This window comes from Drosophila virilis, chromosome 4 (assembly GCF_030788295.1).
Source record: "Drosophila virilis strain 15010-1051.87 chromosome 4, Dvir_AGI_RSII-ME, whole genome shotgun sequence".
In the NCBI taxonomy this organism is placed as follows: domain Eukaryota; kingdom Metazoa; phylum Arthropoda; class Insecta; order Diptera; family Drosophilidae; genus Drosophila; species Drosophila virilis.
Window position 1 is genome coordinate 2,256,061 of NC_091546.1, and position 22,989 is coordinate 2,279,049.

At 43.5% G+C, this 22,989-nt stretch overlaps 5 protein-coding genes and 1 long non-coding RNA gene across 17 annotated transcripts; 4 read left to right on the top strand and 2 right to left on the bottom strand.

Annotated features, from left to right (window-relative positions):
• Window positions 1–3,923, top strand: LOC6635679 (lysosomal dipeptide transporter MFSD1). Of its 4 annotated transcripts, none has more exons than XM_032438762.2 (7): window positions 1–60; window positions 717–1,219; window positions 1,290–1,817; window positions 1,907–2,384; window positions 2,448–2,566; window positions 2,624–2,723; window positions 2,877–3,923. In XM_032438762.2, exons 2-7 carry the CDS (start codon window positions 1,027–1,029, stop codon window positions 2,923–2,925), a joined length of 1,467 nt encoding a protein of 488 aa, XP_032294653.1. In that variant the 5' UTR covers window positions 1–60; window positions 717–1,026; the 3' UTR covers window positions 2,926–3,923. The 4 variants fall into 4 exon arrangements, with proteins under 4 accessions (XP_032294653.1, XP_032294652.1, XP_002059250.1 ...); XM_032438761.2 differs by lacking the exon at window positions 1–60 and adding an exon at window positions 394–477; XM_002059214.4 differs by lacking the exon at window positions 1–60 and adding an exon at window positions 401–477 and having other exon boundaries at window positions 2,624–2,794.
• Window positions 3,924–4,129: 206 nt separating this feature from the next.
• Window positions 4,130–11,169, bottom strand: mxt (Eukaryotic translation initiation factor mextil). 8 transcript variants are annotated; one of them, XM_015168903.3, is made up of 10 exons: window positions 11,072–11,167; window positions 9,097–9,698; window positions 8,318–8,669; window positions 8,166–8,237; window positions 7,765–7,825; window positions 6,931–7,292; window positions 6,791–6,864; window positions 6,341–6,734; window positions 5,888–6,006; window positions 4,130–4,585 (listed from the first exon to the last, which is right to left on the bottom strand). In XM_015168903.3, the coding sequence occupies exons 2-10, from the start codon at window positions 9,496–9,498 to the stop codon at window positions 4,472–4,474; spliced, it is 1,950 nt and encodes a 649-aa protein (XP_015024389.1). In that variant the 5' UTR covers window positions 9,499–9,698; window positions 11,072–11,167; the 3' UTR covers window positions 4,130–4,471. The 8 variants fall into 8 exon arrangements, with proteins under 8 accessions (XP_015024389.1, XP_002059251.1, XP_015024390.1 ...); XM_002059215.4 differs by having other exon boundaries at window positions 6,791–7,292; XM_070209419.1 differs by lacking the exon at window positions 4,130–4,585 and having other exon boundaries at window positions 4,754–6,006; window positions 11,072–11,169.
• A 202-nt stretch (window positions 11,170–11,371) lies between these two features.
• On the top strand, window positions 11,372–13,332 carry LOC6635681 (transcription factor mef2A). Its single transcript, XM_002059216.4, has one exon. It carries the CDS (start codon window positions 11,495–11,497, stop codon window positions 13,121–13,123), a length of 1,629 nt encoding a protein of 542 aa, XP_002059252.2. The 5' UTR covers window positions 11,372–11,494; the 3' UTR covers window positions 13,124–13,332.
• A 133-nt stretch (window positions 13,333–13,465) lies between these two features.
• mRpS2 (mitochondrial ribosomal protein S2) lies at window positions 13,466–14,487 on the bottom strand. The gene is made up of 2 exons (XM_002059217.4): window positions 14,364–14,487; window positions 13,466–14,306 (listed from the first exon to the last, which is right to left on the bottom strand). Exons 1-2 carry the CDS (start codon window positions 14,386–14,388, stop codon window positions 13,516–13,518), a joined length of 816 nt encoding a protein of 271 aa, XP_002059253.1. The 5' UTR covers window positions 14,389–14,487; the 3' UTR covers window positions 13,466–13,515.
• A 15-nt stretch (window positions 14,488–14,502) lies between these two features.
• Mon1 (vacuolar fusion protein MON1 homolog) lies at window positions 14,503–16,591 on the top strand. The gene is made up of 3 exons (XM_002059218.4): window positions 14,503–15,209; window positions 15,267–15,418; window positions 15,480–16,591. The coding sequence occupies exons 1-3, from the start codon at window positions 14,590–14,592 to the stop codon at window positions 16,319–16,321; spliced, it is 1,614 nt and encodes a 537-aa protein (XP_002059254.1). The 5' UTR covers window positions 14,503–14,589; the 3' UTR covers window positions 16,322–16,591.
• Window positions 16,592–16,742: 151 nt separating this feature from the next.
• LOC138911272 (uncharacterized) lies at window positions 16,743–18,809 on the top strand. 2 transcript variants are annotated; one of them, XR_011416742.1, is made up of 2 exons: window positions 16,743–16,865; window positions 18,669–18,809. It is a non-coding gene; the product is annotated as an uncharacterized lncRNA (long non-coding RNA). The 2 variants fall into 2 exon arrangements; XR_011416743.1 differs by having other exon boundaries at window positions 16,743–16,859.
• Window positions 18,810–22,989: the final 4,180 nt, after the last annotated feature.

Genomic DNA, 22,989 nt, shown 5'->3' on the forward strand with positions numbered 1-22,989 from the left:
TAGGCTAGGTGGGAAAACAAAAAAGTACTTGAGTTCAGTTTTTCCGCTTGCGGAAAACAGGTAGGAGCTGGAATTTCTTGCTTTCCAACTTGTTGAGCCTGTGCAATTAATATATTGTATAGATTTTGCTGCTGTGTGTGTGTGTGTCTGAATCGAATGTGTTTGTTTTGAATTGTAACAATAACACAAACATAATAATCATATTTTGTTTTGCTATCTGCGGGTTTTAGCAAGTGCTTTTGAATCATGTGGCGCGCGCGCTTAATTATAATTTAAAAACAAACTCAACTGACGGCATTCTAAAGACACTGATTAATTATTGTGTGTGATTTACGTAGTTGGCGTTGATAAAAGTTTCCATATCCTACCTACATATATATGTATATGTGTATGTGTGTGAGTGTGTGTGTGTGTGTGTGTGCCATATGTGTGCCTTGTATGTAAACATGTTATCTGGGCCTGCCAATACGCAAATAGGTGTATCTGACTTTTCGAAATTTTAAACCACAGGTGTCACACGCTTAATGCTTCAATAAAGCCGCCCACAATGCTGGCCACTTAATTGATTAGCAACGGATTTGCAATGTTAGTCCAACAAGCTGTGACCAAGATCTGGCTTGTTTGTCTAACGGTACACACACACACGCACAGGGTGTGTGTGTTTGTGGCGTGTGGAAATTTTTATATAATGCCATTTTGACATTCTTTTATTGCAGCTTAAAGACTCAAGCGCATTTTCATCTCAATCCAACCACCGCCCACCCACGCCTTGATAGTGCACTGAAATAATCAATAAAGCAGCAGCAGCAGCAACGAACGACGACAAATACATAGACACACGATGTGGGCTAGTGATAAGCAGCAACAATAGAGGGCAGCCCTCCCCCACCCCTATCCGCTCGCGGCTCTACCCAGACTTAGCTGAGCGACAGCCCCCACTCAGTTCCAGCTGCAGTTCCAGGCATTTGCAAAAAAGAAAAGAAAGGAAAGGAAACTCCCGATTGTAGCTGATTTTTTGCCGTGAAAATGTCGCGGGAGGAGCGTCTGCCCATTGTGGATGCATCGAGCAGCAGCGGCGAGGATGAGGCCAGGCCCGTTGTGCGTAGGCGCAGCACGCGCGACACCGAGCTGGCTGTGCCCAAGGATGCGGGCTGCTGTGCGCCCACCAGCACGCCCCATCGATTTCTGGCCCTGGTCTTTATGTGCCTGCTGGGCTTTGGTGAGGCTTCCATCTTCAATTCAATCTCGATAGAAACATGAGCTCATTGTTCTTTGTCCTCTCAAAACAGGTTCCTATTTTTGCTATGACAATCCAGGCGCACTGCAGGACGTGTTCCAGAAGGAGCTGAATTTGAATGCCACCGAGTTCACGTTCATCTATTCCATCTACTCGTGGCCAAACATTGTGCTCTGCTTTGTCGGCGGCTTTCTCATCGATCGCGTCTTTGGCATACGCCTGGGCACAATCATTTACATGCTTATTGTGCTTCTGGGTCAATTGATATTTGCCACGGGCGGCCTGTTGGGCAAATTTTGGCTAATGATTGTCGGCCGCTTTGTGTTTGGCATTGGCGCCGAGTCCCTGGCCGTCGCCCAGAACAGCTATGCGGTCCTGTGGTTCAAGGGCAAGGAGCTGAACATGGTATTCGGCCTGCAGCTGTCTGTGGCACGCTTTGGCAGCACTGTCAACTTTTGGATCATGCAGCCGGTCTACAACTATGTCTCCAAATCCTATTCTGGCTATACGGGCCTGGGCGTCACCCTCTTTCTGGCCGCCAGCACCTGTGTCATGTCTCTGCTGTGCACTCTCATATTGGGTATGCTGCGAAATTTTGTTACACAAGTTGACATATCCGATCCATAAAGGAGAAGCTTGGGAAACAACTGAAATATTCCTTTTCTTTAGGCTGGATGGATAAGCGCGCCGAGCGCATACTGAAGCGCAATAACAATCCCGGCGGCGAGATTGCCAAGCTGAGCGACATTATGACCTTCAGGCTGGACTTTTGGATGGTATCGGTGGTGTGCGTGGCCTACTATGTGGCCATATTTCCGTTTGTGGCGCTTGGCCAGGCCTTCTTCACGTCCAATTTTCATCTGACGCCCGAACAGGCCAACAATGTCAATTCGATTGTGTATCTAATCTCGGCCATTGCCTCGCCCCTGTTTGGCTTTATCATCGATCGTGTGGGTCGCAATGTTTCCTGGGTATTTGTGGCCACAATTGCCACGCTTGTGTCGCACCTGCTGCTCACCTTCAGCCAGTTAAATCCGTACATCGGCATGTCCATCATGGGACTCTCCTATTCGATGCTGGCCGCCAGCTTGTGGCCCTTGGTGGCATTGATTGTGCCCGAATATCAGCTGGGCACAGCCTACGGCTTGTAAGTGGAAATCCTTATCCTATCCGTGTTCTATTCTAAACCTATTACGTACGTATACTACAGCTGCCAATCGGTGCAAAATCTGGGCCTAGCTGTGGTCACCATTGTCGCCGGCCTCATCGTGGACAGCAGCGGGGGCAGCCACTTTTGGCTGCAGCTCCTCTTTATACTGTTCCTACTGAGTAAGTGTTGTCTGTTCTAGTTAATTGTTTTAATTAATATATGGCTTTCACTTACAGTTTCCCTGTTGGCAACGTGCGCTATCTGGGCCTACGATCGCAAGTATCAGGGCAATCTGAACATGTCGCCGGCACAGCGGGCCACATATCATACATCCATGTACGTGAATATTGAATCTAGTTGATGGTGTTCAGACTATAGTACATGTTGTATTGGTGTTTATTGATATTGTGCGTGTATTACTATATAGATCGCTGAGCAGCTAGCATTTTACTAATTCTGTAAAATCTCTCTTTCAAATGCCAACAAAAGCCTCACTAAACGCGGCACTACGGATCGACGGCCTCTATTGGGCAACTAAGCACACATCTATACATATATATATATATATATATATATATATATATAGATATATACTATGCATAGCAAAAATATGTACGATTAACCAATGTGATGTTGTTTACCGTCTATAAATCTATCTCTTTAACATTATGTGTTTGGCACATATCTTACGAACTAATTGCACAAAGTTATTGTTTAACTTATATGTTAACAACAATTGATCCCCCTCTAACATATCAGCAAACTATTGTTATAATTGTGATTGTAATTTATGTTGTTATTTTTGTGTATAAATGTATTCTGTGCCCGTTGCCAAAGATAAATGTTGAATAAAATATACATAACTAGCAACTTGGGTGTTTTTTTTTTTCAAGCCAAAGATTATTCTTAAATAAATATTTATGCATGCCTATCAAATCGGGATGTTTCTCTTTTCAATTCCAATCCCAAAAACTGAGAGGTAAACTGACAAAATAAAGTTTAAAGAGCTCTAAAAGGGAAGTTCAAGGCGATTAATTTAATTAATCTTCTTAGATTTTACCTAATATATTTGTGTTTAATTTGCTGACTAATTTTAATATTTTATTATGTTCATTTAAAATACACAAATGTACTTGATCTTTATTCAATTTATTTGTATTTTGCATATATGTGAACGATTTTCATTTGTCGAAATTATATAATTTATAATAAATTAAATAAATTAGCTAAAACATAAACAGAAATTCCAAAAAAATTTGTTTTTTTGGCGTGTTAAATATAGAAACCAAAAATCAAGATAAGACAAGTTTCCATAACGCATTGGACTAGAGAAAATTCAAATACAATTCTTTTAAATGATATTGCACAAAATTCAAAATATACGACAAATGATCAATATTTTTTGAGAATAGTTAACTAAATACAAAAGTTGAATGATTGAAATTAGAATCATATGAAATATTTGTGTATGTTGTGAGAAAATAAAAATGTATGTTTATTTTTTTTACTAGTTGAATAAAAATGCATTTGCGTTCATTTTGGCCGTTAATGTTCGAACCGCTTCTCGTAATGTGATTAATTGAAGTTGCCGTCGAGCGTTCCATCAATTAGTTGCATTTAGTTATTATCATTGCAAGTATATATTATATATATTAGTAAATAATCATCGTTTTTGAGGTTTAACTTAAAGAGCAACCTTAGAAAGCTGCTTACTTTAAATTAATCATATAAATCGTCGTAGGTTTGGTTTTTTTTTTTTTTATAAAGCTCCTAACTTAAGTTAGTTTTTAGAATTCATAGAAATTGTTTTTTGTGTGTGTGTTTTTTTTTCATTTTTGGTCGTTCATAATATTAAGAAATGTACGTGACACGCTAAAGCTAAAAGCATAGTACAAAAACAGAAAGATGAAAGTTAGTCTGAAATTTTTTTTGGGGGCTTCCATTAAGCTGAGTCTCTCAAACAGACAACTGTCCATACATAAAGATTAGCTATTGTCGGATTGGTTTGTTACTATTCTTTAACAATAACTAAATCGTTGATTATATTTTAGGTTTTTGTTTTTACGTTTCCTTCTTCTCCTATGTTAATCATCCACATTTTCGGTATCGTCGGCGGCCACAATAGTTCGTTTGGCGGCACTTTGAATGCTGGCCAGATATTTTTCTCCATCGAAACGCTGGCTCTCATCCTGTAGATCCTGCACAAATAAGATACAGAAATTTAAGTAAATGTTTAAAGAGCAAATAAGAAAAAACTCAAGATACATAGTTCTTACCTTATTTGCAGTAACAAATTTGTGTGTATGTGTGTGTGTGTTGTGTGATTTTATGGCGAGTGTGTGTTAAATATAGTATGTACACATAGATAAAGCCAAGCGCTGCGACTTTGCAAGTCAAATTTTATTTTACATACGCATGTATATATAATATATATATATAAAGTTTAATGGGTTATGTATGGAAAAAACGCTTACAGCTAGGTTACATTTAAGCCTAAATGTTGCAATTGAAATTGTTATTAGTCTTGTTAAACATTAAATTACAATGCGTGTGAAGGTGTGTGTTTGGATGTGTGTGTGTGGGTGTTAATGTGGGCTTGTCCGGGCACTACAAAACGGGTTGACCGGCAACTTTTTTAGTTTTAAACTCTAGCGAACACTAAATCTGCTTCACAGCCAAAATACAGATTCCATTTTAAAGTTACAAAATAAATTTGTAAATGCTTTTTGTTTTAAGTATTTAAATTTAACATAATGTGTGTTTAATGTCTAGGACTAGCAAATAGTTGCCTGGCTTAGTTTTCGTTAATTATAATATATATAATACTGAGCATTCAGCTTTTATGGATTGCTTTTGTATTGCTTTAAGTTCTAATAATTGTTTTTCTTTTTTGTCAATGTTTTATATGAAATTTTACGCATCTGTTGGGGCAAAAATACCAATATATCAATAGCTGCGTAAATGTTGAGTTTATTTTAGTTTTAAATAAGCGCACGATTGTTGTTAAGCTCCTCGCCGGAGTAGACATCACACATGGCCAGCGAGAACTCGTCGTTCTCGCTATAACGCTGAAATATAGCCTTCAGCTGCAACTGCTGCTGCTGCTGTTGTTGTTGTTGTTGCCGCTTGCCGGCTGTGGCAGCTGCGCCCATTGTATTCGTTATGATTTGCAATTGCTTGTTATATAGTTTACGATCTGATTCAGAGGATGGCTTGCGATTGTTCATGTGCATACTGTCCCGTTCGTATGATATATGTTGCTTGTTAATTACACAGTTATGATTGCTAGCGTTGGGGATGTTATTAATGGGATCACATTCGTTAATGGGGTATTGATTGACTGCTGCCACTCCGTTACTTGCTGTGGATGTTGTTGTAGTTGTTGTTGTTGTTGTGGTAATACTAGTTGTTGTTAATGATGAGTTATGTGCAAAAATGATATCGCGACCAGCACCGGGCGCAGTGGAAGCATTTGAGTGCATCTCAACTGGGGGAATTACCTTATTGCGTAGTATCGAAGGCACAGTCTCCAGCATTTTCAGCCACTCGATGGGCAGCGCCCAGGCGTGCGGACTCTTCGAATAGTACATCAAATGTTCAATATCATATGAGACGCGTGCTGTAATTGCAGAATATATTAAAAGCAGGTAAGAGTATTTCAGCCGGAAGAGGACCGACTTTGAGGAAGCACTTAAATCTGAATCACAAACATTTTCGGGGCATGGTGTACAATGGGAGGGAAGGAGCTATGTTTAAAATGTTTAGCTTTTAGTTTCTGCGATGGAAGCTTTTATGCACAAGGACAGACCGACGGAAGTGTCCATAAATACTTTAAAGGTTCGGATATGCCTGCTTCTTTCTTTTGCCCTATTTTCACTGGACAATCCTCGCAAGTTGTCCTAGTTTCTGTTGCTGATCCTGGTCTCTACACAACACTTCTCCCGCTTACTTACAGTTATTCGTCTTTAGATTGACAGCGCCGTCTTCTTCGAGCTTTTCGCGTGCTGCCTTCACTTCCGGTGTGGATTCCTTGCGTGAGAAATGACTGCGACGCGATCGCGCCAGACCATTCTGATTGCTGCTGCTGCCATTGGACTCGGCAAACACTTCATCATCACCATCACCGTTATTGTTCGCCTGTCCAGCCGCATAGTTGAGACCAATGCCGCTATCGGCTAGCGGCAGCGCGTTGCTCAGCATAAACTGCGGTGGTCCAGAGCCGGGCAGCGGTGTGGAGGGCGTTGTCACCGGACTGACCAGGGAGGTGCCATCAAAAGCGGCGCCCGCCTCCATGGAAGCCAAGAACTCAGAGCTGCTGAAATAGTCGTCCAAGACGAGTTTGGCCACCTGCAATGTGATTCGTATTAGAATTAAAGCAAATATAGAATCTCTCGGCTACTTACACGGACTAGCTCGCAACAGTCGCCCGTAATCTTGATGAGATGCTGGCCCACATTGACCGTGAATTTGTATTCACCTACGGAAGCATCGTTTGTGGAATATGAATGCATTAGCAGCTGCTGATTGGGACGCATAACTTTACCGGCAGCAGCTGTAGCCGCCGCCGCAGCAGCCGCATTGGCAGCCTGCTGCTGCTGCTGATGGTGATGGTGATGATGATGCTGCTGCTGCTGCTGTCCCTGCTGCGGCTGTTGATGGTGCTGCGACATTTGATGGGCCGCAGCCGTGGCGGTCATGAAATTCTGCGCCGAATTGAAGCTCAAGCGATTGGACAGGCTGCTGCTGGCGCCGGGTGTGCGCGGCTGCACCGCAACGGCGTCATCCGAATTGGAGGAGTTGAGCGATGAACAGGAGCCGCCTGTGCCGCCAGCCGATGGTGCTGGCTCCAGGCGCACCGGCGAAGCGTTTCGTCGTATGGTATCCTCCATCAGTTGCTTGGCGTAGCTGCAAAAATTTGCATAGATGAAGATGAATGAAGTGCAAAAAACAGTTATTTCTACGAAAACGTTTGCAATAAAGTGGCAACGCCAAATTTCAAGTCAGCTTTAAGCAGGGTATGCAGCTGAGCAATGTCTTGAATCAAAGGAAACACTCAATAGTGTGGCAACGCCAAGCTGAGAGACCTTTTAGCCTCCAGCTGAATTAAAGTCGCATTATATCGAAATTATTTCGAAAAAACATTTAAAATAAAGTAGCAAACATTATTTTATTGCTGAACGTAGCATATGTTAGTGTACGCAAGAGTTAAGCGAAATTATTCAGCTGAGCTGAATGATCGTTAATTGATTATTTTTGCACTTTGTGAACTTATGCTTATTTTTAATCAAACTAGCGCCCAAAAATTAGGCAAATTAATTTTGTAAACACTTTATTTAGTAATAAAAACAAATGATTATTTATATGAATTAAGACTTACTTAATTTTGTCTTCGGCTGGTCCGGTAATCTGCACTAGACGTTCCTTGGCGCCAGGGTTGACTGCATACAAGATTATTTGAATATTAATAAACAGATTTTTAAAAAAAATCTTCAATTTTATTAAAAATAAATAAATATTTACATGCTGTGATTCGATTAGTAAATAAAATAAAATTCAAACAGGCAAATAATGAATGAGTTTCAGCTGAGAACGTGCGGGCGTGCGTGTTGTATATCATATATCATATATATATTATGTGTGTGTGTGTGTTTATGTGCATATGGAAAATTGACCGTTAGATTTAAAATTTTTGAAATTTGTATTTGAGTTATGAATTTCGAGAAGAAAATGGAAAGGCACATGAAGTTTGTAGGATTTTTGCAATCGTTTTTGTTTTACCTCTTTGAAAGGATATTATAGTTTCGCTAAGTTCCTCGATCATGTGTACGCGTCGGCCCTTAATGCCCATAACTATTTGAGTTTATTTAGTAAGACATAAGAATGTTGGAAGCGCATCCGGTAGTCGGCAGCACCCGAACCGATATACTTACCCTTGCCAGAGTCGGCGTTGCGTATGACCACCTCATCCTTGCAATAGGTCTTGCCCGGAATTTTGGTTGGCTTCGGAAACTTGCCCGAATTGCGTATAACCTCACCGGGTGGCAACAGCAGATGCTGCTGGTTGGGTGAGCCCACGGCGGCAATAGCCGCTGCCTGTGCGGCGGCAGCAGCGGTTGCCGCATTGAACGCAGCCGCATTAGCAGCAGCAGCAGCAGCCGCGCCGCCAACAAGTACACCCAAACCGGAGCCGGTGACACCAAATGTGGGGGAGGTGCTCAGAAAGGCCTGTTGCTGGTTGCCAACGACGCCGGCAGCATCGTGTTGATATGTTTCAGCAGGCAGCTGCAAATTAAATAAAATTGAATAAGTTACACTAACAAAAACCAATCATCGACAGGGTACAAAACACAGCAGCAGGCTCTGCTATATACAACGATTTGATGCTTTAACTGGTTGAGAATTATAAGCGTCAAGCAGCGAAAAAAGTAGAGCATGCTTAACGGCGTAAATTTTCTGTGTTATACCAAAGACAATATAAGTAATAATAAGATGCGACTAAGGCATTCGTTCGTCTGGCTTTTGGAAAACGAACAGCCAGTCGGCTGGAGAAGCCAGATGAGAGCCAGGCTAGATATTTTGGGCATTACTCATATAAGTGTTTATATTGTCTTCGATTATACCCTGAGGCAACAGCTGTGTTGGCCCCTTTAGCAAATAGTATATGAATAATTATAATACAATTCGATTTTAATTATCTCAACTGACGCACCTCAACGCTGGACACTTGTTGCTTGGACTTGTAGTAGGCGATCGTGTCCTTGTCCTCCCAGCTGTTGGCGCGCAGTTCGATCAGTTCGAGAAGCTTGAGTCGTGTCATTATGTTCAGACGTTCGTCCTGCGAAGCATTGCGAAACACAACGAATGCACGATCCAGCGTATCCTTGGACACCGCCTCCAGCTGAGGCCCATGGACCCGCAAATTATGCAGCAGCAGCGTTATCGATTCGGTTGTCGTATTGCATGATTGCAGACCGACAGTCACATTGTCGATCAACTGAATCAGCTCCTCGATTACCAGGTAGCTGTTCTTCAGCGATGAACGCGATTGTGTCTTGAGCGGACGTGGCGCCTCGATGTTTTTGACCGCCCTGGCCAGATGTGTGTGAGCCATGTTGTCTGTTTTTGTTGTTGTTTTTTTCTTTTTAGCCCGGTTTCGATTAGTGGCTGTTGTTGTTGTTGTTGGCTTAAAAGTTCTGTTTTATAATCTGTTTTTATTTTCTTTTTAGTTCGTTCGTTTGCTTGCTGTGGATGTGTGTGTATTGCGAAAAATTGTGTGTAAAAGAAGTCGTAGAAGCGTTTCCGCACCTCCCCCTGCAAATAAAAAACAGAAAGGTGACAAAAGATAGAAAAACAAATAGGCACAATGAACATCTAAAGGGGGCCCAATAGAAACCTGAGCTTAGAAATTAGTTTAAAAATTGTACTTATAAATCAATTATATAAAAAATATGGACTTTGAGAAAAAAACAAAGATATCAAATAAATCAAATAAATAAATCTATAAATCATAGTTAATAAAATAGGTCTTTAAAAATTCAATTCAAATTGAACGCCAGTTAACCTATCGAACTTCGGCTGTTATCGATATCTATTGACGTTTAGGATATTGTCTGTTACAAAGCTCCGCAATTAGCGGTATTTTGCCTGCAAATGGCGACGCAACTGTTGATCTACACACACACACTCGCACACATAGATTTATGGGCACACATCATATATGTGGATAATGTATGCACTGTGTGTATCATTTGCAACTGTGATAAGAGCCGTAAGGCCAAAGCTGATAAAATTAGATTTATGATTTATATCAGTGCTGCTCACTTTAGCTTGCCAAAATGAAAAAAAAAAAAACAAAATAGAAAACGTTTTTAGCGCATTTTCAGCGTTAGGCTAATTAATAAGCGCCGCTGTGAATCATTTGCCAATTATTCGAATGATAATTGCGCACACAAATTCCAAAATCGTTTGCATAAAACGAGCACGATGGCCATTTGTGTGCGTGTGTGTGTGTTTTGTGTGTGCGCGGCATTTAAGTTTCATTAACAAAAATACGCAGCACGCATTTGTTGCTGCTGCTGCGTCTAATTGTCGCTGGCTTTCGTTTTTATGCTGCGGCGTAGAACACACAGAGATTCGGATTTTAAATAGCACTTACAAATATTACAACAACAAAAAAAAAAGAAGAAAACTGTCAGTGCGAGCAGCGGATCTTGCCCACTTATTGAATCATATGTCGAGAATAGCAACAACAAATATGACGGTCGCTGCGGCAGCGACGTCGACGCTGGCAGCGCTGTTTGCGTCGCCTGGGGCGTAGGGCAAGGCGTGTGCCGTTAAATCAGCTCGCAACAGTTCACGCCAGCAGCCAAATAACACAGCACCAGAACTTACACAAAATTTGTTATAACGTGTCTATTTGTTAGTATACAAAGTACATTTCTCACTGATTTTTGTTCGAAATTAAGTAATAATATGTATGTGCCAGCGCTAGTCGATGGTTCGGAAACTACGCGTTGACTGCGCAGCAGCGCTACACTTGCTGCAGCAACCTTTTGGTTGCTTTATGGGAATAATCTTTAGCGAATAAATGTTGCCGTTACACAATGCGATATGTTATTTACTTTCCGCAGCGTTTTTCACTCTAGTCTGTGTTAATTTGACGAAATAGCTATATGAAAGCTTACCAAAAAAATCTCTGCGACTACTAGATCTGGAAGACAGTCATCGGTACTATCGATACTCTAAAGCCAGGCACTATCGATTCGTTTCAACGCGCTGGTTCTGCCAATTTAATGTTTTCAATCTAATGACATTTAACGCAACTTAGCCAGCTTATGTATTTATTTCTTGAATTTTTAAGAATGTGGCCTACAAATTATACCCCTTCTCTTTTTTATGACTTTTTCTGATATATATATCGCTAGCAATCAAAATATCGATAGTTTGCTAATGTGGGGCTGCCACCTTGGAAAATATTACAGTTGGGGTTGTCCAGTAGCCCTGGCCAATCGAAAACTTAAATATCGGTCGAGTTCCACAAATTTTTTCTCAAATCTCTCGTTCGCTGTTCGATTTTCAGTTGTTATTTTGTGTACAAAACGTCATAAATGATGGCTGAAAATTCAGCCACAGAGGAAGCGATACCGCCCGAGGCGGTAAATAGTGAGGATTTGGATAAAGATATCAGCGCAAAACCGCTGCAAATGTCTTTCGCCGATTGGAAGAAGAGCAAAGAGGCCAAGGAGCCTGGAGGGGTTGCACAAGGAATGCGCAACGGCCGCAAAATCCATAAAAATGACCACAAATTGCAGGGCAACCAGCGCAATCACAATAATAATCATAACAATGGCAACATGAATAATAATTCATTTCCACCGCTCAGCCGACCACCGCCGCTGCCTTTTCCCCTGATGTCCATGGGCTTTGGCAATTTTGGACCCGGCCCTGGTCCTTGTGGACCCGGCCCTGGTCCCTGTGGACCTGGCCCTGGTGCTTGCGGACCTGGCCCCGGCCCAATGATGCCGCCAAACTGCAATATGGGCGGCAATAATATGGGCAATATGGGTCCTGGGCCGGGCCCGCGCAATCATCGCCCGCTGCAGCCGCCACCGTTTTGGGAGGACATGATGTCGCCGCAGCTGCGGCCGCCGCCCATACAGCCGCCCATGCCCAAGTGCCCGAGCCTATGGAATCTGGTGCCCAAGGAGAAGCAGGCGAATCAACGACAACATAAAAACAACAACCTCAACCAGAACCAACAGCCGCACAAAAAATACAAAACGAGCAATAGCAACAACAACAATAACAGCAATAACAACAACAACAACAACAATGCCACCAGCAATGTCAGCAATGCATTGCTGGATGCGGCATTGATGCCGCCACCGCCCCCACCTGGAGACAACAACAACAACAGCGGCAGCTCCACAACCACCAAATCGAATAAGTTGATCAAGATCAAAAAGGGCGGCGACACCTTTGTGCAGATCGACGGCAAGTGGATACAGCGACCGGAAGCACCGCCCCCGTTGGAGGACGCACCGCCGGGCACCAAAGAGGATCGTCAGCGCCAGTGGCGTGAATATCGTCAGGCGATGAAGCCGTTCAAGAATCGTGAATTCCACAATTGGAAACGCACCGTGCAGCGTCTCAGTAAATTGCCACGCGATCAGCTGGACGAAAAGCAGCTGGATCGCCTGCAGAAAGCCGAGGAATACATTGGCGCACACAAGGCAATGCTGACCATTAAGCATGCCGAGCAGTGGGTGCAGCAGAGTAACCAAAAATCTGAAGCCACCACCAGCGACGGCAAGAGTAGTCAGGTGTTTGTCCGCAAGCCCGTGAATGCCGGTTGGCTCAATAAGGGCAACAACGAACCAAAAACATTTCAACGTGGCGTTGCGCCTGTACGCCATCCAACCTATGCCACGGGACGCGCCATCAAAGGCGGCGTTGCTGGCGATGTGGCCAGCGTGGCGCCCATTCAACATCCGACAGTTCCCGCCATGGGACAGTTTTCGGAGCTGCCGGCGCCGCCCATAAGCGGCGGCTACTTTGGCTACGGCAGCAGCAGCAGCAGCAATCCCTACGGACAGGATACCGCCGGCAACACTAACAGCAGCAGCAGCAGCGGCGGCGCTGGCGCCCTCGGCGTGCTCAGCGGCAACAGCAGCAGCTCGTTTTACACGAACTACAACTCCAGCTTCATCAAAGGAGGCACCCTACTGCCACCCTAGAAGGCTGCGACGACAACGCCCTGGAGCGAGAGCTACACCTAGTTATATATATATAATGATAATAATATTAATAATAATTATGATTAATGCTGATAAGCAATGAGGACGCGTTGTCTTAGTAGCCTTCGCTATTTGATTGTAAAGAAATTAATAAAATAATAACTTATACCAAGGCTTAGCTTGACTCTCGAGATGCGGAGTCAACGAAATTGAAGACAATCCTCATTTAGGGGTCAGGGGATTGTAGGGTATACGGAGTCACGGATTGATTTGGAAGCTTAGATCAACCGGCGGGCAGATGCTTGTGCAGTCCCTTAATCAAGCTCTACAAAAAGAACCTCATCGAATACAAATTTGTTTATATTTTCAACATATATAACTATATATTAAGCTTAGCTTTGGCTGGCTTTGGGTGCGCGACTGCGACTGGCCTTGAACTGGGCTTCGTCGAGGGGCGGCAGGCCCAACAGCTCGCGTCGCTTGCGCTTGCCGCGCCAGATTGCCTCCTTGAACAGATTGCAGTAGAGCTCCACGGCGGCGGGCGAATCATCGTTGCCCGGCACCGGGTAGGTGATCAGATTGGGATTGCAATTGCTGTCGACAATGCCGACTGTGGGTATGGCCATTTTGGCCGCGTCCCGTACGGCTGTGTGCTGGGCGAGCACATTGTTCTGTGTGTTGAGAAAAATGCACAGATCTGGCAGCCGGGTGACGGCATGAAACTGAACATTGGCATTGGTAAAGATGCCGCCGCGCCAGAAGCGCGTGTGCGAGAACTCGCCGGCCTCCATGGCCTTCTGCTCGACGAGATGGGCGTTCAGCGCATTCCGATTGAAGAACAAAATGATACCATCCCGGAAGGCGATGTGGGCCACAACATTGAGTGCATCCCGCAAATGGGCGGCCGTCTTGTCCAGATCGAAGATCAGGTGCCCGAGTCGGCTGCCGTACAAATACGGTCGCATGCGATCGTCGAGGGAGCCCTCCTTGTGGCCATAGTGCACGCGCGCATTGAACAGATCGCGCACGGTAAACAAATTGTGCACCTGAAAGTAATCCGGATGCTTCAGGATGCGCTGCTCTATGACATCAATATCCTCTGGCTCGGCGGGCGTGGGCACCTGTGCGGCCTGTGTGTTCTGTAGTCTCGCCGGTAGCGCACACAGCTGTCTGAAGTGTGGCACTGTATGTGTGCAATATGTTTTTAGTTTTTATTAATTATTAAATTAAATTAACTCACGGCTATTAAAGGTTTTTCGGAACATTTTCGCGCGTGCAACGAGCCACCGTTTTCATAACATGCAACTAGTGTGACCGCAGGCGCGAAGCACAAAAATACCAAAAAAGTAATGTTAATCGAAAAAAAACACAACTTATCGATAACAATTGTGTTGGCCACCAAGAAGTCCGCGTTTGTCATATGCAATAATGTTTATGTTTGGCTCGGTGCAAAACTAGCACACAATATGGAAATTGAACAGACGCCCCCCAATGTGGCTACATCCGATACGAACTCCACATGTGAGTACCTGGACGCTGAGGGTGAGTCGGAACATGAGGCGGAACTCAGCACTAGCGATCTCTACCCAGAGGAGGCGGAACACGCCGAGGCCGAGCAACAGGGCTATAGTATTATGTCGGAGCTGGGTGCCCAAAAACGTAGCACACTGAGCCCCGACTCTGAGACAGCGCCAGGACAGTCCAGAGATTTGGCCGCCTCCGTGGAGTCGCTGGCGGTGAGCACCTCCACGAGCGCCAAGACCGAGGATAGCGGCAGCACAAATGCCCTGGACGAGGAGCTGCACGACTATCAGCACGACAGCGTGTGGCGTGGCCAAAAGAAGCACATCTTCATATTGAGCGAGGCGGGCAAGCCCATCTACTCGCTGCATGGCAACGAGAATAAGCTGGCCACGCTCTTTGGCGTCATCCAGGCTTTGGTCAGCTTCGTGCAGCACGGCCAGGATGCCATCACGTCCATACACGCGGGCGGCATTAAATTCGCCTTCATGCATCGCAATTCGCTGATTCTGGTGGCCGCATCCCGCACCAACATGAGTGTCCAGCAGCTGAAGCTCCAACTGAGGTGAGCTGCAATTCTTCTGAGGCTTTTTCATCTTTCTATTGATTTTTAACCTTTCAGCGATGTGTACTATCAAATACTCTCCACGCTGACCAATTCGCACATCTCCAAAATATTCGAGAAGCGCAAGAATTTTGATCTACGACGTTTACTCTCCGGCAGCGAGCGGCTGATCTTCAATCTGCTGGCCAACGATAGTAGCAATGCCAGGGGTAAACCCACGAATATAACCTAAGTATTGCTGGCATTAAACATTTGCGGTTTTGCTTGCAGTTTCCAACAACATTTTCACATTTCTGACCAACTCGATACGGGTCTTGCCACTGTCCACGACCGTGCGTACCAGCATCGTCAGCGCCATACAGAGCAACTGCTCGAAGATCAAGAATCTGATGTTTGCCGTGCTGATAGCTAATAACCGGCTGATCGCATTGGTGCGCATGAAGAAATACTCGATACATCCGGCGGATTTGCGTTTGATATTCAATCTGATCGAGTGCTCCGAATCGTTTAAGAACTCCGAGAACTGGACGCCCATTTGTTTGCCGAATTTCTACATGAATGGATTTTTGCATGCGCATGTCTCGTACCTGGCCGATGACTGTCCGGCATGTCTGCTGCTTATGTCTACCGAACAGGATGCGTTTCACACGCTGTCGGAGGCCAAGGGACGGATCACGGAGAAGCTGCGCAAAAATCTGTGCCTGCAGGCCATCAATGAGGAGCTGCAGCAAACCCACAATGCCAAACTGTATCAGCAGGTGATGAGCGTCCCCGAGATGCGGCACTTTCTGTACAAGCCAAAGGCAACCGCTCAGCTGCTCTGCCCCATGCTGAGGCATCCCTACAAATCGCTGGCCGAATTTGAGCGCCTGGAAGCCATCTACTGTGATCTATTGCATCGCATACACAACAGTTCGCGGCCGCTGAAGCTCATCTACGAGGTGAAGGAGCGCGAGGTGGTACTCGCCTGGGTAACTGCAACCTATGAACTCTATGCGGTCTTCGAGTCCATTGTGGACAAGCCGACGGTCATCAAGTATGTGGACAAGCTGATCAAATGGATCGAAAAGGAATACGATGTCTACTTTATACGTAATCATGCGACATTTTAAGCACCCACTTGTTGATTATAGATGATGTTGATAATGGATGTCAGCCCGCATTTGTATAGCTATAGTGAATGATGACACATAATTAAGTTTTTCGTATGCCTGCTTAAATGTTCAACGAATCCGCCACTTTGTTGTTGATGTTGCGGCTGTAACAACGTCTTAATAACTGATTTTTATACATATACATATGTATATCATTAAATAAGCATGTAAATTTGTAATTTAAAGCCTTAAGTAAACTATTAACACATAAAATACTGGCATTTTAAATCGAGAAAATGAGTTTGAATCTGCACAGTATATTCAAATTGCGCGCGCAATCAAATAGCGCAACAGTTGTGCAACTGTGCGCTGTTTAAGCCCCGTGAAGTTGGCTGCGCGCAAATTGCGACTCACTTGATGTTGGCCGCGGCAAGCGCAAGCTTTTTCGTACTCGCCGTCGGTTATCCTGCTCACTTGACATAAAAAAAGGCTTCCTCAGTTGAGTACAGGATATAAGCGTGTGCGGTACAAAAGCGCGCCAGGAAATCAAAGTGCGGTAAAAGTAAAGAAAAAAGAAGCAAAAATATACAAACACCAATACATACAAATGAAAAAAAGTGGACCAGTGCCTGTGCGCTCCCAGATGAGCCAAAATCAAATTAAATTGCAATAAATAATATACGTGCAATAAGTCGCATCGTGGTGAAATGGCGTGGGGATAAACTGGCTACTACTTTTTTAGCTGCTGCTGCTGCTGCTGCTGTCACCGCCTGCTTGCTCCCATTTTAACATGCGCCACGCATTTTTTTGGGTGTTAAATGTTCGTGTATCTGTCGGTTTTTGCGCGCTAAGCTACGGCGGGCAGCGGCGACGGCAGCGGCAGCGGCATTAATACTCCCACTCACACACCCACGCCAGCACATAGACACACACACACACACGCACATACACCAACATACTTGGTGTGGCGCCCACTGTGCACGAAAATAGGCAGAAATCAAGCAGCGAATATACTACTATTTATGTATTTATGTTCATGTCCTTTTGCTCTGTGCGTGCATGTGTGCATGTGTGTGTGTGTGTGTGTGTGTATGTGTATTTTATGCTGTCACTGCTGCCGCGCCGCTTCGTTAGTTTTGCGCGCGTGTTGTGTGTGCATGTGTGTGTGTGTGTATGTGTGTGTTTGGGGTTAGTGTGCAAATCATTTAATTTATTAGTGAAATGTATTTTTATACACATTTCTCGTGCACTTTTTCGTCTATGCGTTTCGCTTACATACCGTTTCGTCGTTAATTTGTCGTTCGCTTTTTAAGCCAAATTCGTGCTCTCATGATTATATCAACAGCCAGTCAGCAACAACAACAACAGCAGCAACAACAACAGCAAGTCGTCCTGCGAGCCAAAGTTTCACCTTTGTGCTAAGCAGACGCACACACGCACACGCACACACACACATACAGCAACATGGCCACGGCGTGTCTTTTTGTGTATCCTAGAGTTATTTTTTGAAGGCAGGCAGCAAACGAAGAAGAAGAAGAAGCAGCAGCGACGGCAGCGGCAGCGGCAGCGGCAGCAGCAGAGCTGGCAAAACGCGCGCGTGTTTTGCTGGCAGTTTTCCTTATAATCAAAAGCGAAAACAGAAGTGTAGGAATCTATTTTTGCGGCAAAAGTTTTTTGCTCTCTCTTTTTGGCATTTATGGCTTCGTGTGTCTCTGTCTGTCCGTGTTGTGTGCGCGCGTGTACGTGTGTGTGTGTGTTTGCAGTAAACTTTTTAAGTGCAGCAATATACTTGAATTTTTTAATAATTGGCAAATTTTGCGCAAACACTTGCGTAGCGAATAAGTTATTTTAATAAAAGAACAAACTCGTAAAATTCAGCAAAAACGATGGGCAAATGAGAAAAACGAAAAACGAAAAACTTTGTTTGCCGCACAGAAAAGTAGGCAACACTTTTTATCTAGCGCGAGCTTGCATCGCAAAATATTTGGTGCATACTTCTAGGCTGATCTGAAATTTCATTTCCGCCATTTAAGCAAAAAACAAAAGGCTTCAAATGAATTAAATAAAGCTAAAACTATAACAAATGAAGTTAAAGTAAAATAAAATAAACTAATAACTTGTAATAAAATTAAAAATATTACCCAACACATAATAGATCCATACTTTACCTAAAATATTGCAAAATTAAAGAAAAAGTAATAAATAGAAAAAACAAATTCAATTTAACTTCGATTTATAATGCAATTTAACAAACAAGAGTTGAAATTTACATTTGGTTCCCGTTGATTTCATTAGTTCTGAGAAAAATGTATTTTGTGTTTTAATTTAATTCGAAGACCAAACTAATTGCTTTTAAAATCCACAGCAATAATGTTGCGTACAATTTAATTTGAAACTAACAATCAAAATCTAGACACTAACTAACTGCTGCCACAACTAAAAAGCGTACAACAAAAAAAAAAACGTGTATCCAATTTACCCAAAAACAACAACAACAACAACAAAAGCAACAACTAAAACAACTAAAATCCGACTTAACTAAAAAAGAAAAAAAACGGCAATTTCGTATTAATTTTATTTGCACACACATTTTGCCGCGTGCTCATCAAAATTTACATAGAAACCAACACCAAAACAAGCAGCAACAACAACAACAGCAACAACAACAACAACTGCTGAATGGCAAGAAGGGGCACAAGAAGAGGTCCCCGGTTAACTGCTGACCCAGCCGAGCCTACGACTTTAGGTTAGTATCTCCTTCTGCTTTCGACTTATTTGCAAGAAGAAAAAAAAAAAAAAAGACAACTAGCAAAGGTCTAGTCGGGCATGATCGACTAGCGGATACGCTAAAGCTGACATTATTAAAATTCTAGCTAGTTTATATTTTGTATTTAAATCTACTTTCGATTTACTGCAAAAAAAAGGGTTGTTCTAGTCGGGTCTGCTCGACTAGCAGATACGCTAATGTATAATAATATGCATTTAAGCTAGCCTCTATTTTTTATTGCACCTGGATCATAGAACACACAGCATATTTATGCAGCTGTAGGTCAGGCTAGACTCCAAAGTGCCAGAGGCTTGGCTGTCGCTGGGACGACCCTATTGGAGGCCTTTTTAGGTGCCGAGGGTATATACCATAAGAAATGTTGTGCTTTTCGTCTTTGCATTCTCGTTTAACATTATGGCGCGTACGCTCTTTTGCTGCTTTATCGTTTATTTTTATTTTTCATCTTATTTTGCCATTTCATTCTTCTCTCGTTTCCCTTTGTCCTTCATTTTTTGCTTATCCTTTTGCCCGGCTGCTGATCAAATAGGCATCATTTGCCTGCCAGGCAGCGGCAGCAAAAAAGGTCGTCGGCAATTTCAAATGACAGTCGCTTGATGACTGTGTTGACATGATATGGGGCCAGGAGAAGAAGGGGGCGGGGGAGCCGGCCGGAAGCAGGAAACAGCATCTCTATAAACTTAACTAGGTGCGTGAGTGTGTGTGTGTGTGCGTGTGTGTGTGTGCGTGTGTGTGTGTGTTTGTGTCAGCTATATTAACCCTATTTTTGACGTCAATTAAAGACACGACACGCGGCTGAAATTTAATTTTTTATCGTGTGCGTGTGCGTGTGTGTGTGTGTGTTTTGCGCCATATTTCTTGGGGTCGCCAGCGACTTCCGGTCACATTTTCTTGGCCTTTGCCGTTGCCTATTTTTAGGCGCCATAAGTAATTGAAAAGAAAAACGCACGTCAGTTGAGCGCGTGTGAGCGTGAGAGAGAGGGCGAGAGAGAGACAGAGCGAGTAGGTGTGTGTGTGTGTGTGTGTGTGTGTGACGTGCTGGCTAAGTCGTGTCTGTGTCGTGACTGGCAGCTCGTTTAACCCCACGTGGCAAGCGCTGCTCGCTCTGCACCCACACACACAAAAATACACCCACCCAACCAGTTACAGCCACTCGGTCACACACACCCACTCACGCACTCACTCTCAGACACCGGGGCAACATTACGAGCATTGTGCGGAATTTATTGAATTTTTATTGGATTTCTCTTGCATAGCCGCAGCAACAGCAACAGCAGCAGCAGCCGAGCCGCAACTCTAGCGCCAAGCTGGCTGCTTTGGCTGCCTCGTTAGGCGTGGCATAATTCATTATGTTGACTCAACCAGCCTCCCTCCCCCCCACCCGTTCAACTCCCTCCCCCAACACCCATTCACCCTGGCTTGGCGTGCTTTGCATATTAATATGCATTCCTGTGGTTTCAATTTATGATTTAAAGCGATTTTCAGCGCGCCTGTTGCCTAATCACAACAACTTTTTTACTGGCGAGGAAATTCATTGAAGATTTTTCAACGCATTTTCACAACATACACACGCACACACACTCACATTTCGTTTTGGGTACGCATTTAATGATTAGCCAAATGTGCAAAGGCAATTATTTCGCTGCAAAGATCAAAACCAGCTCAATCCGTGACCTTTGACCCGTAAGTTTAGCTGACTTCGGGCAACAAAATTGTTTTTAAAGTCTGTCTTATGCTATCCAAGTCTTTTGCTACAACTTATTGTGACCCCATTTTCCAGGTTTCCAACTGTGTTTGACAGCTGATTTCTGGTTTTGAAAGTTATTTGGTAACAAAGTTTTTCATTGAAATTTTGACTTACATCATAGTTAATAAAAAGTTTTAAATATATCAGTCTCCCCCCCAACGGGGGGTTTAATTATTGCCATGAGACATATTAAACTTATATATTCCCAGTTTTCGAAGTAAAAATTAAATATAAAATCATGTGCAGGAATATTTCATGCAAGGCTTGAGCTGTAAAAGCCTTACTAGAAAACTTTAAAAAATATGAAACTGTTTTATTAAAAGCTGATGGACTATTTTAACGAAGTTGTAGTATGCTGAAATTGTATACTTTGCGAGTTGTCCAACACTTAATTCAGTTTTAGAATCCAAACAGTTCTTAAGTAAATAAATAGAAAACTTTATAATAAATAAAGAATCTTCGCCATTAAAAATTAATTTTTTTCAAGCCTGGACGATTTTCAACCAAAGAGTGAGCAGTTATCCAACACTTAGTAAAGTTTTAGCATCCAGACAATTCTCAAGAAAGTAAATAGAAAACTTTATAAAGATTAAACTATCTTTTCTATCAACAGTTGACTTTTTCCCAAGCATGGATTATTTTAAGCCCAAAGAGAGTGTGCTAAATTGTTGACTTGTTCACTTTGCGAGTTATCCAACACTTACTCTAAATCAATTACAACATTTATTTAGCTAACACTATCCAACACAGCACTTTATTAAATCATTATTCATGCACGTTTCGTGCTGTGCGTTCTTTATATATTTTCCAGCTTTCGCTTAAAGTTTTCCATCAAAGTTTTCAATATCGTCGCCTGCGCTGCGTTGCGGTTGCGTAAGGGATGCTGTTGTCCCCCCCTTCCCTTGCGCCCCGCTCAGCAAACGTTTAATATTCACGCTTGAGCGCATTTTCAGCGAACGAGGCGGGGCGGCGTGAAGCTGGTGGGGGGGTTGCGGGTTGCGGTCGGAACTGTGTAACTGACTGGGCCCTAGGAAAATGTGTGAACTGTTTGACGCTTATCTATGCTTCTGCTTTTGACCAAATTTTATTGCCTCTTTCCAGGCCAAGCGGTTCGTTCCGTTATATTTCCATTCCACGACCCGAAAATTATCTGTCAAGGGGCAGAGGGAAGAGGGATGGGCATGTATACATATGTAAAAGGGAAACTTGCGTAACAGCTGTTATTATTTAGACTAGTTCCATGTTATTATTAATACTAGTTCCGAGTGAAAGCAATTGGAGCTCGCAAGTACAGTTCTTATGAACCAAATCAAACGAAGCAAAAGATAAAAGAACCAGAGGAAACTATGCCAGAACCAAAGTAAATGAGTGTCTGAATATCCGTTCATGAACCGGTTCAAACCGTGAACCGAACACTTTATCTGAAAATACAGCCCTCTTATAAAGTTTTGTTGTATATGCAAAAACTTGTCTATAAAAAGAACCTCAACTGCGATAAACAAGCCTGCAAACTGGTTTCAACACTAACTCATTATTCTCAACTATAAAACATAGCTTGAACCAATCAAAAGCCGAGTCATTGCTTCGAGCTCAACTAACGACAATTTTGTTATTGGACTTGCAGCAATTGTTATGCAACACACGCGCACGCTGAGCCATTTAGCAATTAGCTGGAATATGGCCCAAAGCTGGGCTGGCGAGCTAATCATATTAATCATACGCCATGTTGTGCGCATAAGTTGCCGCTAATGAAAGCAGCCCGTCAGCCAGACGAGCGAACGCTATCAATGCAATTCGAAATGACGCTTGTTTACATAGCCGGACAAGCGTCGGGCCAATCTGGCAATCCGGCAATCTGGCCATCTGACAGCCGGACTGTCCGGCTTTCCGGCTGTTCGGCTGGGTGCTGCCAGGACGTGTCCGCACAATTGCAAGTAACTTGGCTTTGACTTGTTTCTGACGTGCTTCGGGCTTTTTCGTGATTTCAGCTGCCGGCGCTTCAAACTATCATTCAACTTTTATGTGTTTCTGTTTCTGTGTATGTGTGCGTGTGTGTGTGTGTGTGTGTGTCAGAGTCAGTTCCAGTCGTGCCATCAGCGGAAGTGCTCGTCGCCATTTTTAGTGCACTTCTTGAAAGTGCGCACATTTCCGTTT